Source organism: Accipiter gentilis, chromosome 33 (assembly GCF_929443795.1).
Source record: "Accipiter gentilis chromosome 33, bAccGen1.1, whole genome shotgun sequence".
Classification (NCBI taxonomy): domain Eukaryota; kingdom Metazoa; phylum Chordata; class Aves; order Accipitriformes; family Accipitridae; genus Astur; species Astur gentilis.
Genome location: NC_064912.1, coordinates 7,911,945 through 7,925,507, shown reverse-complemented (window position 1 = coordinate 7,925,507; position 13,563 = coordinate 7,911,945). Strand labels below are relative to the sequence as shown.

The following is a 13,563-nucleotide window of genomic DNA, read 5'->3' as shown; positions in this document are numbered from 1 at the left end:
ATTCCCTCTAGCCTTTGCCCTGTTTCTAGCCAGTAAGCTGTGCTCCTGCTGCACAAACGCCTAGCGATTCCTCTGAATTTTCTGGCATCTTCCAAGCCAATGTTTACAAAATAAGGGTGAGGACTTTTATTTTTAACGAAAGCTGAGGTTGTTCCTTATCCTAGCCTTTGGAGATTTACTGATATATGACCCTTCAGATCAGAAGTGTTTACATTCCTGCCCCAAGAAACGGAAGAAGGGCCTATGGGATAATGTCTCCCAATCATTTTCTTTCTTCCCAGACTTCGCCTCTCTTTTCTGAGACCATCAGGAAGGAAGAAAGGGAACACAATTTGTTTCTCCATGTGAAATGGTTCTTTGTGAAGAGGAGAAAAAAAGGTGTTTCAGAAGGAAGACTTTACTTACCAGACAGACTCTAAATCCAATTCGCCTCACAATAAGTGCTCATTAAGCTGAGTGACAGAGCACAGACCACAACCATCTGAACTGGCAGCAGCGCTTTCAACTTCAGCCGTTTCTAGAGCCCTTCTTCCTAGCAGTGCTCTGCCCCGCAGCTCTGCACCGGCTCCAAATTTCTGCACTGCCCTCTACCGGGTGCAGTAACCTCACTTTGTCCAACCCTGCGGGCATGGGGCTCTTTCCAAGGCCCAGGTTGTGGGGGTTTTAAGCAGAGGGAGAAGAGGTAAGAAAGGAAACGGAAGGATGGGAATGCGGGGCTGCAAAAGGAATCATGAGTGGGTAAATTTGAAGATATCCCAAGAAAGCTCAGCCTATAGGAGCCTCAAGTCTAAAACCCCAGCTCTTCCTATCACAAAATCTTCACTCACTGCACAAGTCTCCTTCACACATTACGACTGATGCCCACTTCTCCTGGGCAAGCCGTTTTAAGGCACCTTATGGAACCCCCCAGATCACTCTCATTGTGATTCACGTAGAGATGGTATCAAACTCCGTAAGCAGCAGCCTGACGCGCTTGGCTTTTGGCGTCCGAGCTGGCAGGCTCACTCCACGGCTCCCCTCAGCGACTGGGAGCTCACCTACCTATTCGAGCCCTGCCAAGCTCTGAAGCTTTGCAGCTAAATATTATTACCGCATTCCTCCTCAATGAAGACAACTTTTTGGACAGACGCTTTGTCAGCTGCGCTACTCAGTACATGGCAGACAGGCTGCACGTGCACCTGGAGGATCTTTCTTTCCCCCTGTGATCTTACAAAATTAAAAATCACATGAGAGTGGAACAGCTTTCCTGGCACGCCTACGGCAACCTGCAGCCAACCTCCATCTCATCTGAGAAACACTCATATACCGCTGTGCTGCGTTACAGCCATGCCGTGCTCCACTCCTTAAAGCCAGGGCGATGGCAGGAGCCAACGGTGCAGTAGCAGGAAGGTAGCTCGGCTGGGCGCCTCGGGGGCTAGGTGAGAAGTTACAGGATCTGAGCTGTGCTTTTGGCTCTGTTTTACCTTATTGTGACACAGTAAGCACTTCAAATCTCTTTTATTTGGAGGGGTGGTGGGGAGGGAGGGGACCTTGTCTTGCCTAGGTAGACTTTAAGCTGTTAAGGGCAAGGCCCGGTTGTAGTACCTGTCTGAACGTTAACAGTGCCTTATACAAAACAGCCGTTGAATCTACTCGCTGCATGGAGCACACTACACCGAAGCAGATACTGGCAAAACAATTCTCATTATTGCATGTTCAAATTCTAAAGTAAGTTTCAGTTCCACCATTCCTTCATGCTTTTGTTTTACACAGAAAAGCAGCTGAGCTTCCCTCCCCCAGCTACTTATGCCAAACCTTAGCTTAAGCTCGGTTGCTCAAAAATTGTTTGAAAGAGGATTCTGAGCACCAAGTGAATCTCTGTGCCAGGTCTTAAAATTAATGACGAGCTGCCAAGGATGGCCGCACATCACCACAAGGCACGGTATTGCCATCAGGTTAATTCAGTCTGTGACCACACTGGATTTTGAAAAGAATATTCAGTCTCAAAGCAGGAAATACATTCCCTCAACTTCATTTCAAAGGACAACTCACAAGTCCTTGCCAGCCCCTGTCCCCTTAATCGTTTGACAGAAACATTTCCTTTTCATTGTCACAAAACATCATGCTTACTTCAAGGGGAAAAACATCCTCTCTCTGCTCCAGAAATAAAGAAGCGTTCTGGCTGCAAAACCTGTCCGTCATACTGCATGCCCCCCACCGCACGTGCTCTGGAAGCGATACATTCATGTATTGATTCCAGATTCAAGAGTCACTGGAATTCTTCACAAAGTTTCTGTATTTTTGCACATGCCTACACAGATGAATTACTGTGCAAGGTACATATTGGGGTACTCGGCTTCCAAAAAAGACAAGGAATAATGAGAAGAGAGAGTTCTTGGCCTTTTAAACAGGTCTTGGGTACTCCTTTAGGAAACATCCTCTTGGGAAGAAGGCGCACTTTGCTGCGGCCTGCTTGACACATAAGGACACATAAGGAACACGTAAGACACTGATTTGGTACTTGAGGCTTCAAATCTCCCCCTGGGCGAGCAGAACAGCATCCCAAGCCTCCCGCACTGGCTGCTGGCAAGGTTATACATGCAGCTGGGGATTTGAACAGTTACTTTTAAATCTGATTGCCCTGTAGAAAACCCCAGGGAAATTCTGTTTTGAGAATGCAAAACCCAGTGTTGCGTCTGCACAGTCCTCTTAGTGGAAGGATCGTAGATTTCTCTGAATGTTTTTCTCACTTTAGAATTATTACTGGTTTAAACCTGCTCCTCTTCTTGGAGATCTAAGTTATACCTTAAGTCCTCTCACCTGTTCTGTCCGTGCTGACCTGTTAGCTTTGAGGAGAGCGGCTATCTTCACGTTAAGACTTCCCACGCTGGTTGCTTGCTTTTCATGCCATGTTGTCCCCCACGTTTTGAGCTAGCTGCCAGGTCCGAGCCTCGCTCATCGCGTACCTCTCGTGTCCCCTCGCCTCCCTCTGGCCTCGCAGCACTCCTGTGCTCGGGCTTCCCAGGCAGCACCTCCTGCCGGGCCAGCCCGACCCTGCACCCGCTGCCTGCCGCTACCCGGGGGCACCGGCCGCACCGCCGCTTCGCCGGGGGCTCTCCAAAACCACACAAACGGGCGAGTAAAACCAGATTTAGCGGGGCAGGAGGCACGGGGTCGCCCGGGGCCAGAGACCAGCACCAGCAGCGGGGCGGAGCGGGGCGGGGAGCCCGCGGGGGCGTCCGCCGCCGGGGTTCCGCAGCCGGGGCGGGGGCAGCGCCCGGCGGCACCGGCAGCTGCCCACGGCGCTGCGGCGGCTCGGGCTGCGGGCGCGCTCCGCGGGAAGCCCGGGCGCCGCGGGCACGGCTCGGCGCGGCCGTGACTCATTCGGAAAGTGAAAGTGAAGCGGCGGCCACGTGTTTTCGGAGAAGTCGGGGGAGGAGCCGCGCGGCAGAAAAGCGCCGCCGCCGCCGCGTTAAATAGAAAGCAGAGGCGATGAGGGGGCCCAGAGCGCTGGAGGTGCCGCCCGCCCGCCCGCCCCGCGGGAGCCCCGGCTCGCTGCGGCGCCAGGCGGGCCCCCCGCGCGGAGGATGCTCAGCCGGCCGCCGGGGCCAGGAGTAGCCGCCGCCGCCGCCGCCGCGCCGCCGGCCCCGGCTCGCCCCTGCCCGCAGCCCGCCCGAGTGCTGCGCGCTCCGGGGACGGCCCCCAGCCGCGGCGCCCCGGGCGAAGGTAAGGGGGGGGGGGGGGTCTCTTGCTCGCGGGGCCCTCGCCAGCCGCCGTTAGAGGAGGTCAGGGCTGGGCGGCACGCCGAGGGAGCCCTGCCCGTCGTGAGAGAGCGCGGTGGATTTGGGGGGGGTTGCTTTTTTTTGGGGGGGGGTGGGGGGGTGGGTGTCCATTTTTTTCTTTTCCTCCCTCTTTGGCTCAACGTCCGTGCTCAAGACGGAGCTCTCGAGGCCGCTATAAAACAGCGGGAAAAACAATAAAGCGAACGCGCAGCGGTTTTGGGACGGCGCCGCTCTTCTCCAAGGACGCCGCACCCTCGCTACGCGGCGGGAAGCGGAGCGGCCCCGGGGCCGGGCCGAGCCGGGGCCGGGCCCGGGCCCCCGCCGAAGGCTCCGCTCCGGCGGGGTCGGGGCAGCCTGGCAGCGGACGCCAGCTCGGGCTTTCGGGCTCCGAAGGCGGGCGCGTCCCGCGTGTGCTCTGCTCTCTCGGGAGAGGCACGGCAAACGCTCCCTTGGCTACGGACGGCTTCTGCTGGGGAGTTTTCGATCTCGGGTTTAGCGCTTATTTCTCGCCAGAGCGCCCTGAAATTTCATTTCTGTTAACTTTAAATACTGAGCAACGATCCTGGCCCAGTAACTGGAAAAACTGACATCAGTTTCCTTCTGCTGTGTAAAGAAAGCCCAGTGCTACTTTCGGCCTGTTATTTGCCAGAATGAGGATTTTACAACCCTCTTTGCTGTTTCAGGAGGTAATATGACCTAAATGACACCAAACATCAAGTCGTTAAATTAGCACAGACAGGAATCCGGCTGCGTACTTTCTTTGAAATCCTCATTAGCATGTTACCCTGAACCGTAACGTGGCTGAGGGATTCGTTTCTGAGAATACTTCAAGGATTCTCAACAAGCTGCTGCTGCAGATCTATAACTGACTATAGGGATAAATCCTAAAAATCTATGCTTGCCAGTAAGGTCAAGGCAGCCAGCGGAGACGTATTGAACCACACTGTCAGAGGTAGACGTTTCAGGCCAAACTCATTCCTGGTGCAGCACTGCTAATTCCTTTGAAGTAACACGAGGGATGAATTTAGTCCCTCATGCTGGAAGATATATCAATAGGAAGCAATTTAGATTGGGCCACTTAAAGTGCATGTAATACAAAAAAGAGAGAGAGAGAGACTAAGGAGTAATGCTTTAAGGGTTCATAGAGGTTGATTTGTGTAAGCTAGTGAGGTTGTAGCATCGCTGTCCCAAGGGAAAGTTGGGGGAATGGGAAATTGCCTTTTATGGCAGAGCCTCAGGTTAACAGGAGAGAGGAAGGCAGTTTTAGGATTACTGTGTAAATTGGCAGCGTTACAGGCTGCCCTTCCGAGTTACACTTCAGTTGCACAACAGCACCTGTTCACCTCGCCGTCTTCCCCAATTATCGGGAGACATACCCAGCTGCAGCGTTTACATTTCCTTCACCCACTTTCTCTTTTTCAACACAATGCACCAACTGATGATGATGTCCCCGTTCTGACATCTCAGTTAGGACTGGGGAAGGGAAAGAGGGAGGTGCAGAGAAATTGGTAACTTGGTTGTAAAACCTTGTTGCTTTGTTCTCTAAAAACTTGAGAATCGGATAAAGTGTACACAAGCTAACTTTTCATTGAGAGGGTCCTGTCATTTGACTCGCTCTAGGTCCGGATACACTTCCATGGACTCGTAGCAGGGAAACTGCATTATCTGTTGTAGCTGTTAATGATCCTTGCTAAGTATTTTTGGGGCTGTGGACTTTGCCATAGCGATAGACTGCTAATCTTGTCAGAAAGTGAGCGGTTGTTTGCCCAGTGTAAATTGGCAAATGAATATTTTATTATTTTATAATGAGCGGGAGGCATGTGAATGGAAGACTTGGTCATTCAGAGATTGCAGCCGCTTTTCTCTGGGGATCTCACATCGTGTCTCTCTTTGGCATTTCAGAATAGCTGCTGGAAAGCTGCCCTGCCGTAGCCGCTGACGCTATGGAAGACCGCATCCGCTGGCCTAGGCTGTAGGATGGTAGCGCACAGCAAGGTGTCAGCAGATAACGCAGTTGCAGCAGACCCGAGATGTCTACTTGACCCTCCAGCACGGGATCGTTCACAGGCTCGAGGCTACCACGGCCCAGGCCGGCCCAGCACTGTGCAGGCACAGAGCAACACACACTTCCGAACCTTTCGCTCGCAAGCGGATTTTAGTAGCATCACTCGAGCAAGCAGCCTGCTGGATGCCTGTGGCTTCTACTGGGGACCTCTGACTGTCAGTGCTGCCCACGAGAAGCTGAAGTCTGAGCCCGAGGGCACCTTCCTCATCAGGGACAGCACACAAAAGAACTGCTTCTTTGCCATCAGTGTTAAGACTGCGACTGGGCCCACCAGCATCCGGATAAACTTTCAGACTGGGCGTTTCAGCCTGGATGGCAGCAAAGAGACTTTTGACTGTCTGTTTAAGCTGCTGGAACATTACCTAAGCTCCCCGAGGAAGGTACTGGTTACCCCCCTGCGCAAAGTCCGTGTGCAGCCCCTGCAGGAGCTCTGCCGGAAGAGCATTGTGAAGACTTTCGGAAGAGACAACTTAAACCAGATCCCCCTCAATCCTGTTTTAAAGGACTATCTGAAATCCTTCCCATTTCAGATATAAGTACAGCATTAACTGTATAGGGACACGGGAGATGCGTAAAGAAATCCAGCTTCCTGGGTTTTTAAACATGTTTGACAGCGAGCAAACTTATTTTTGTAGCAATTTACTGTATTTTGGGATGGAACTTGAACACTTGACTTCTTATGTTTACAAAAACTGTTTGCACAAACCTGGGGTTTTAAAACCCTGGCATAACTTTTCTGCCAAGCAGAATATTTTATTATTTTATAATATTTTTAATGATATTAACATAATAAACTTTATTGTGAAAGTTTTTAAAAAAAAAAAAAAGCAACCATCTCTGTTTTTAAGGGCTCTGGTGCCTATCCTGCTGACAAACTTCAACTGCTAATTGAGTGTGTAAGTGCAGACAGGTCTCCACATGGTCCTGCTCTTTACCCTACCAAACTAGCCTGTTTTAGTGCTAGTCTGGCAGACAGAGGATTCCTGCCCCAAAAAGCCTAAAATAGAAAGATATCAGTAAGTAGAAAATGTACTCTGGATGAACCTGCCCAGGAATCTAGCTCTCTTCTAAATCCATGAGCAGGAACAGTGTGTTAAGGCTATAGTGGTGCACAGTTTTTGAAACAGTGAATCAAACCCTTGGCTGAGCTAATTGCACTAATTCTGGCTTGCCTTATTTCTGTTAAAAGCTACAAGGCTCTAAGCAAGAAGAGGTTGCTGTCTGACAAAACCGAACCACATGAACATCAGTGGGGAAAACCAACACTGTCCAGAAATGCCATTCCCACACTTTAAAAGGCTGTGAACACTGTATCATGATGATGCATTGGGGGAAGGATAGCTTAGTTCTCTCTTTAAATTGGCATACACAAAATGGCAAAGGTGCAGACATCTTTGGACTTCAAAAAGGTGTTTCTTAAATTCCTGGTTATCTACAGAGCACAGGTTTGACACTTTAAAAGAATCTATGCCTGAGCTCCATGACAGGATCCAGAGAGCATAAACCTGTAGATTTGCAGCTCTAGTTTCTAGTGGCTAAACAGCATTTAGAGTCCAAGTTAAAATACATTAGACTGTTTTGTAATACTATTTGTAGGAAATTGGTGAAGGCACCACTGGGTTTCTAGCTGCTCGTAAAATGCAAAATCAGTGCCCCATAGAGCTGTAACTGTGAATGACTCGAGATGTCTAATTTGGCAAAATGTCACCTGCATTATGATAGAGTGATTCTCCCCTCCCCCAAGCATTTCCTGAAATCCATGAAAAGCTGACTTAGAAGACCAGCTGAACCAAATCACTTCAAAGAAGGCAGAGGCTTTCACAGAAATGTACTCTTATCAGCACAGATCTATGGTGCTTACAGTAACTGTAAGCAGTAGATGAAGTCATCTGTAGAGTTTGGAAGACAAAAGGTCTCTCCCTCTACTGTGAATCACATTCCTTTTAAAGCTAAAGCCACTTCTAGGAAACATCGAGTATGTGTTATGTAGTGTTCCTTACTGAATAATTTGTTTAATATCATTTACTCAACAAAATTAGCTCTAACATTGTTGATGTTTCTTTGGAATAAATAGGTTTCCTCCTCAAACGTGGCTAAGGATCACTCACAGTGCATTGGACATTGTGAAAAAAGGAAAAAGAAAGAATATAGAGGCAGTATCATGTGACCCTTTATTATGCTGTTTCCCTAAAAATGTTCTTTGGACAGGTCCTGCCTAGCAGTCTCCCATTCCCTTGTCAGCCATCCCTGGCTGAGATTAGCAGACAGCATTGCTGCTTAATTCTAAAGCTGGAATTTGTTGCCAAACAATGCATCTTCCCACAGCAGTTGCAAGGATATAAATTGGGGAAATAGTGAAAGCTGGGCTACGCAGCAAATACAAGAGCAGAGCTAAGGGACTGCCTGAATGTGAATAGCGATAACAAGTTAAAATTGGGAAAAAAAAAAAAAAAAAAAAGTCTTTGTATGTTGAAGGCTGCCAAACTGGTTTTCTGTCAGCAGAGATTGTTATCTCTTTCCCTGTCCCACACTGCAGTATCTTTTAACCCTTCAGCCCACAAACTAATGACTTGCCTTGCTATATAAACGAGTGTCCACATAACAGCATTAGTGGTAGAACAAGCCCAATGTAGCTTAGAAGGTTCTCCACTACCCCTGATAAAAATGAGATGAGACCTAGATATGCAGTAAGGGGCTTCCCACTGAGAGGCATGGAATGAAAAGCATATTGAGCCCATTTCACTTTTTTCCTGGCAGAAACAAGCCTACTTTCTTTCTCACTCCCTTTTACTGCTTTAGAGTAAGTTTAGCAGAAATGATCCATATCCTCCCCCATGAAGTGCCTAAATCCCTTCATGTTGTCTTTAATATGAAATGCAGATGTAGGATAGCTCAGAAAAAAATTTAATCAAAACTATATATGAGAACAAGAAGGTCAGCATTGTATAAAAGGTCTCTTATGGAAAGAGGAGACAAAGCTGGCTTCTATTTTTAAACTGCCTATCTTTTTACCTGCCTTATTCTTCCCCTTCCTTCCTTTCCTTGTCCCTCTCTCTCCCCAGCATACAATACAGCGGCCAGGCAGATCCTCTTTCTAGCAAGTATACAAAGAAACTAAATCCTAACCACAGTATGCATGTTCACAACGTCACTCTGACTTGCCCTCTGCAAGGGCTAATGAAGGGCTCTCTAAAATGTCTGCTTACCTGTCTGCACTGATTTCAGGACTCTGTCACACCTAAGAAATCTAATCCTGAAGATTTCTGTAGTAATTCCAGCTGTCAAATCTCGCATCCTCCGCTTAAGAAAGCGCCTGCAAGGTCAAATAGGGAATTTGCTGTATTCTGCACCTAAACTAATGGAGACCCATCACAGTGCAGTGATTTTAATCTGCCCTGCTAAATAGTACACGCAGAGTGGTGTTTTCAGTCCCTCCCCCTCTTGCCCAGCTCTTTCCTCTGACCTTTTCACTCCTGGCTGCGGCTGGAAAGCGAAGTAAACAGTCAATCTCAGAAAGGACCACGGAAGAATTTAAGCCGTGCTCAGGAGCAGAGCGAAGCCACATTTTCTGAAGAGACTGCGATATTTAGAGTTAGTGCGGAAGGGACAGCTTTAAAATAATCCCGTTTGCAGCACGGCCGTGTCACCCGCAAGGACCCCGGGGGTCTCCGTCCCACGGAGAGCAGCGGGGTGGGAGCTGCAGCGGGGTCCCGCTCCAGGGCACCGCTCCTGGGACTTCAAGGCAGCAAGACCGAGACTTCCCCGCTTGGCGGGCGGAAAGACACGTTTACGTTCAGAGCAGGTTAATTTACATACCATGCTGCCGCTGTAAAACACTTGCTAATGAATACAGCTAATTAATAGAACTGTAGGTGTTCAGAGAACCTCGTTAATTTAGCCGCGAAGAGTTATTGAATGCTCAGTAGGAGCCTCTTGAATGACAAGCATAACCCTACCCACTGTGAAGCTGTGGTCACGCTAATTCTGTTATGATTGAAGTCATTTACAAGAAGTGAGGCTTCAGCTGCAGTCAGCACTGTTGCTATTTTCAACAGTCAAGAAAAAAGTGTCCCCTAGGGCAGCACGCTGACCGTATCTAGCCATCAATACTCTCCATCCAGCTTGTACTTAATCCTCTATTGAACAGTGTATCCACCTCCTGAACCTCCTCCTTCAGATCCAGTGTCAGCCCTTTCCGTTGTGCTGAGCTGTCATTCAGTCCCTGGCTCTCCTTCCACCCCTCCGTTCATGGTGCTGACAGTTGTGAGAGCAATGCATTTTTGCATTAATTCCAGGCAAAGGCTGTGTAACAGTGACTTAATTTGGACTTTACATTGCTTTCTGTGCAGTCAAAGTGTAAGCTAACAACTGCATGCGCAGTAGGTTTCCAGGATGTTTCTCCCAATTGCAAAGAAGTGCCATTCAAGACTTTTCATTGCCACTGACTTGTCTGTTGTCATACATCTGCATAGTACTCGGATCCTGTCACTGTATCTGACTTTTTCCTCCACAGCTGTTGCCCAACATAGTAGCTGAATTTGCTACACCTGGGTCCAATTTACTCTTTGTGTCACCACAAAATAACAGAAACACAGGCCAGCAGGCAGCGTAAAGAAAAGCCCAACCTCTTCCACCCGTCCCAAAATGTAACCACTGCTCAAGTATGGCAAAGCAGTGAAGGCCAAAGAGTCAGAATATAAACTCTTGACTGACAGATGGGAGAGTTTGCCACATGCCAAAAGTATTTCCTCTCTGGCTGGACCTCAGTGACGTGCTTTGGATGTAGTTATTGAAGACAACAATGATAGAGATGATGCTTGTGCATAGCAAAGAAATTACTCTATAGTCTTCAGCTATGAGAAGAGCACATACTGTGAGGACAGAATAGCAGCCAAACAGAATAGAACAAATAACTAACCATGCCACAAGCCACACTTGCTTAGCTTCCTTCATTCTGCTCCTCTTGATAAGACTAGCACGCAAAGTAGGATCACCCTTCTGTTGTCATTTTAATCTCAGTTATAGGTATATTTTTTTGTAGCTCCCAGCCGTGTAGAAGAATGATAAGTCCAGTCACCACTCGTAATGAGTTCTCTCTCCTTCTGTGAATCACTACTGCCTGGCCTGCTTCTGCTTGGGAGCGCAAAGGTGCACCTTCACTGGCAGGGAGTTTGGGGGTTTTTTTAATTCTCTGCTGCTAACTGAAATAAAGCAACTGTGAAGATTTGCTCATTTTTTACTGAATAAGATCCACTGGTCACTGTGCTGTGCTTGTAGGTGTGCAGAATCCCTCCAGGCATGGCTGTGGAAGTAAAGTTCTGACTGACTGGTAAAAAAGGGGAGCTATCTTTACATGATTAGTATGCTTTTAATCAGAGGCTTCTCACACACTTATCTATTGCCATACACTTACCACTTCTTCCATAGAAATACTCATTAAATGCCTCTTTCTTCCCAATGTAATTAATTCCTTTTTAGTTCTATTTTTATTACAGGAAAGGGTTATTTGGTTTAACCTTAACAGTATCCTTGTTTACACATGATTCTGAATTCTACAGCCTGTAGCTGTCTATACTGAATACAGTGGGCCAAAACGTCCTTAGGTTTACAGTGCCATATGCTATGGGCAGATCCAAAATGCTGCCGGGAGGCCTGAGAGGACACTCTGACTCAGACATCTGTGTACTCGCAGTATTGCACAGGCTCGGGACACGTACACGGTGTTGTTAGCTTAATGCAACTTGTGGATCAGATCTAGTGATCATCAGTGGGACATCAGTTCCACAAAGCCCCTTTACTTATATTTTACAGCATCTTTGCACGCCATGAAGATTTGAAGGCTAGGAGATAGCAATACATTCATCTAGTCTGACGTTCCGTATATAAAAAAAGGCCTCAGAAGTTTCACCAGGAATTTTCTGCAGTGCAGAAGTTTTTCCTGCAAAGCACAGAGTTAATGCCCGCTGTGTAAGTGAACACTACCAAAGCCAATTATGTGAATTAAACTTAGTAGAGTTTTTAGGCAGACATCCAATCTCAGCTGAAGGATGTCAAGCACTGAAGAATTTACTGTGTTCTTCCATGTGCTCTTCCACCAGTTAACACACTGGCTGCATTACAATGCAATTTATCTTTTCCAATCATCAACACGTCTGGTCAGTTACAGTTCTCTTTCCATTTGGGATTACAATAGCAGCATGGCATGACTGTAGGTGCAAAGGGAATAAAGCCCTGAAGTAGACAGTGGGACATTTTTTCTCCTCACCTGACAGAACAGGACTGGGCACAAGGCTGGCTGCTTTTGTGTAAGGTGAGCTAGTCGCCACCCAGGACTTCCCATGCTTGGTAACAAGAGAGGAAAGTCTTGATCATCAGTCTTAGTCGAGCACACTGGGAAAGGAGAGGAATCTGAAGTTGTTATAAATCAAGTTCCTCCCCCTCTCAGGCAGCTGAAATGCAGACAGTGAAGAAACTGTAACTACCGTGCTAACACAACACGTGCAGGCCACACAGACAAATGACCTGGAAAGAGGCACCCAGTTGGACAGATAAGTAGTTTAAGCCTTTACTTAGATGCTGTCAGATCTCTGGGAATTTCTGTGCTCTCTTTTAGTTGCTTTTCATAGTATAAACGGACATCCTGGCTCAGTTAAAAAAGCAAACAACTATTTGGCCCTTCCTTATTCTACCACTGACTGGTCTCCTGATACTCTACTGCAGATTTTGAGCAGCAGAAAAGAGATCAGTGGTTTCAATAAAGACGTATCATATGTACACAGGTGAACATGTTAGTGATGAGAAAGGAGAAGAATGAACTTAGTAGCAAGCAAGAAAAAATAGGAAAAATAATTAGAAAATTTTCAGAGGAGATCGTATTAAAGGGTGGCTTTACTGTGATGAATGCTGGGACATTTAGTGGTGGTGTCAGCAGAAACAGAGCATATGGGGTTGGGAGATCGCTTGAAAAGGCAGGCACAAGTGCGATCAAATCTCGAAGTCTGTACTTTCCATGTAGCTATAAAGCCACCCTTTCATTTGGTTACAATGGTCCCAGGTTAAGTTAGAGTGAAAAGTTACCAGTGTACTGGCAGATGAATACCTTGTCACTGTAACGGAAGCCTCTGAATTCAGTTACCTTTATCTTAGACTGAAAATCTTAGATAATTTTACCAATCCCTTCCACCTTTCACAAAGTTTAACTGAAAATAAGGTGCTTTAATATACTGGTCTAACAGGCACCCTAGAGGTAGCATTAGCACAGGACAGCCAGCAGCTGCACGAAGTCAAGGGAGTGTGGAGGAGTTCCCAGCTCTGTACTGTTCCCACGGATCCTGAATTGGCGGATACTTTGCAAGACACAGTGTGAATGCCAAGAGATCGGGAGGATACCGTGGACCCATTATTTCTCCTGGTAAATCTGCTCTAATCACAACATTTACACATGTTGTGGGAAAAATAAAAATGTTAACCATATTCAATCATAGGTTTATCATATCAGAACATAGATCTAGAGTGAAATGTTAGCTCCAGTGAAATCAATTTCCAGGGAAGATCAACTTTTCTATAGATAAGATGGTTAAATAACAGTAAGTATCTGTCCGGGTTTCGGCTGGAACAAAGTTAATTTTCTTCCTAGTAGCTGGTACAGTGCTGTGTTTTGGATTTAGGATGAGAAGAATGTTGATAACACAATGATGTTTTTAGTTGTTGCTAAGCAGTGTTTATACTAAGTCAAGA

General features: G+C 47.3%; 1 protein-coding gene across 1 annotated transcript; it reads left to right on the top strand.

Moving 5' to 3' along the window:
- The first annotated feature begins 3,597 nt into the window (after positions 1–3,597).
- On the top strand, positions 3,598–8,568 carry SOCS1 (suppressor of cytokine signaling 1). The gene is made up of 2 exons (XM_049835419.1): positions 3,598–3,705; positions 5,664–8,568. The coding sequence occupies exon 2, from the start codon at positions 5,739–5,741 to the stop codon at positions 6,360–6,362; it is 624 nt and encodes a 207-aa protein (XP_049691376.1). The 5' UTR covers positions 3,598–3,705; positions 5,664–5,738; the 3' UTR covers positions 6,363–8,568.
- The last annotated feature ends 4,995 nt before the right edge of the window (positions 8,569–13,563 follow it).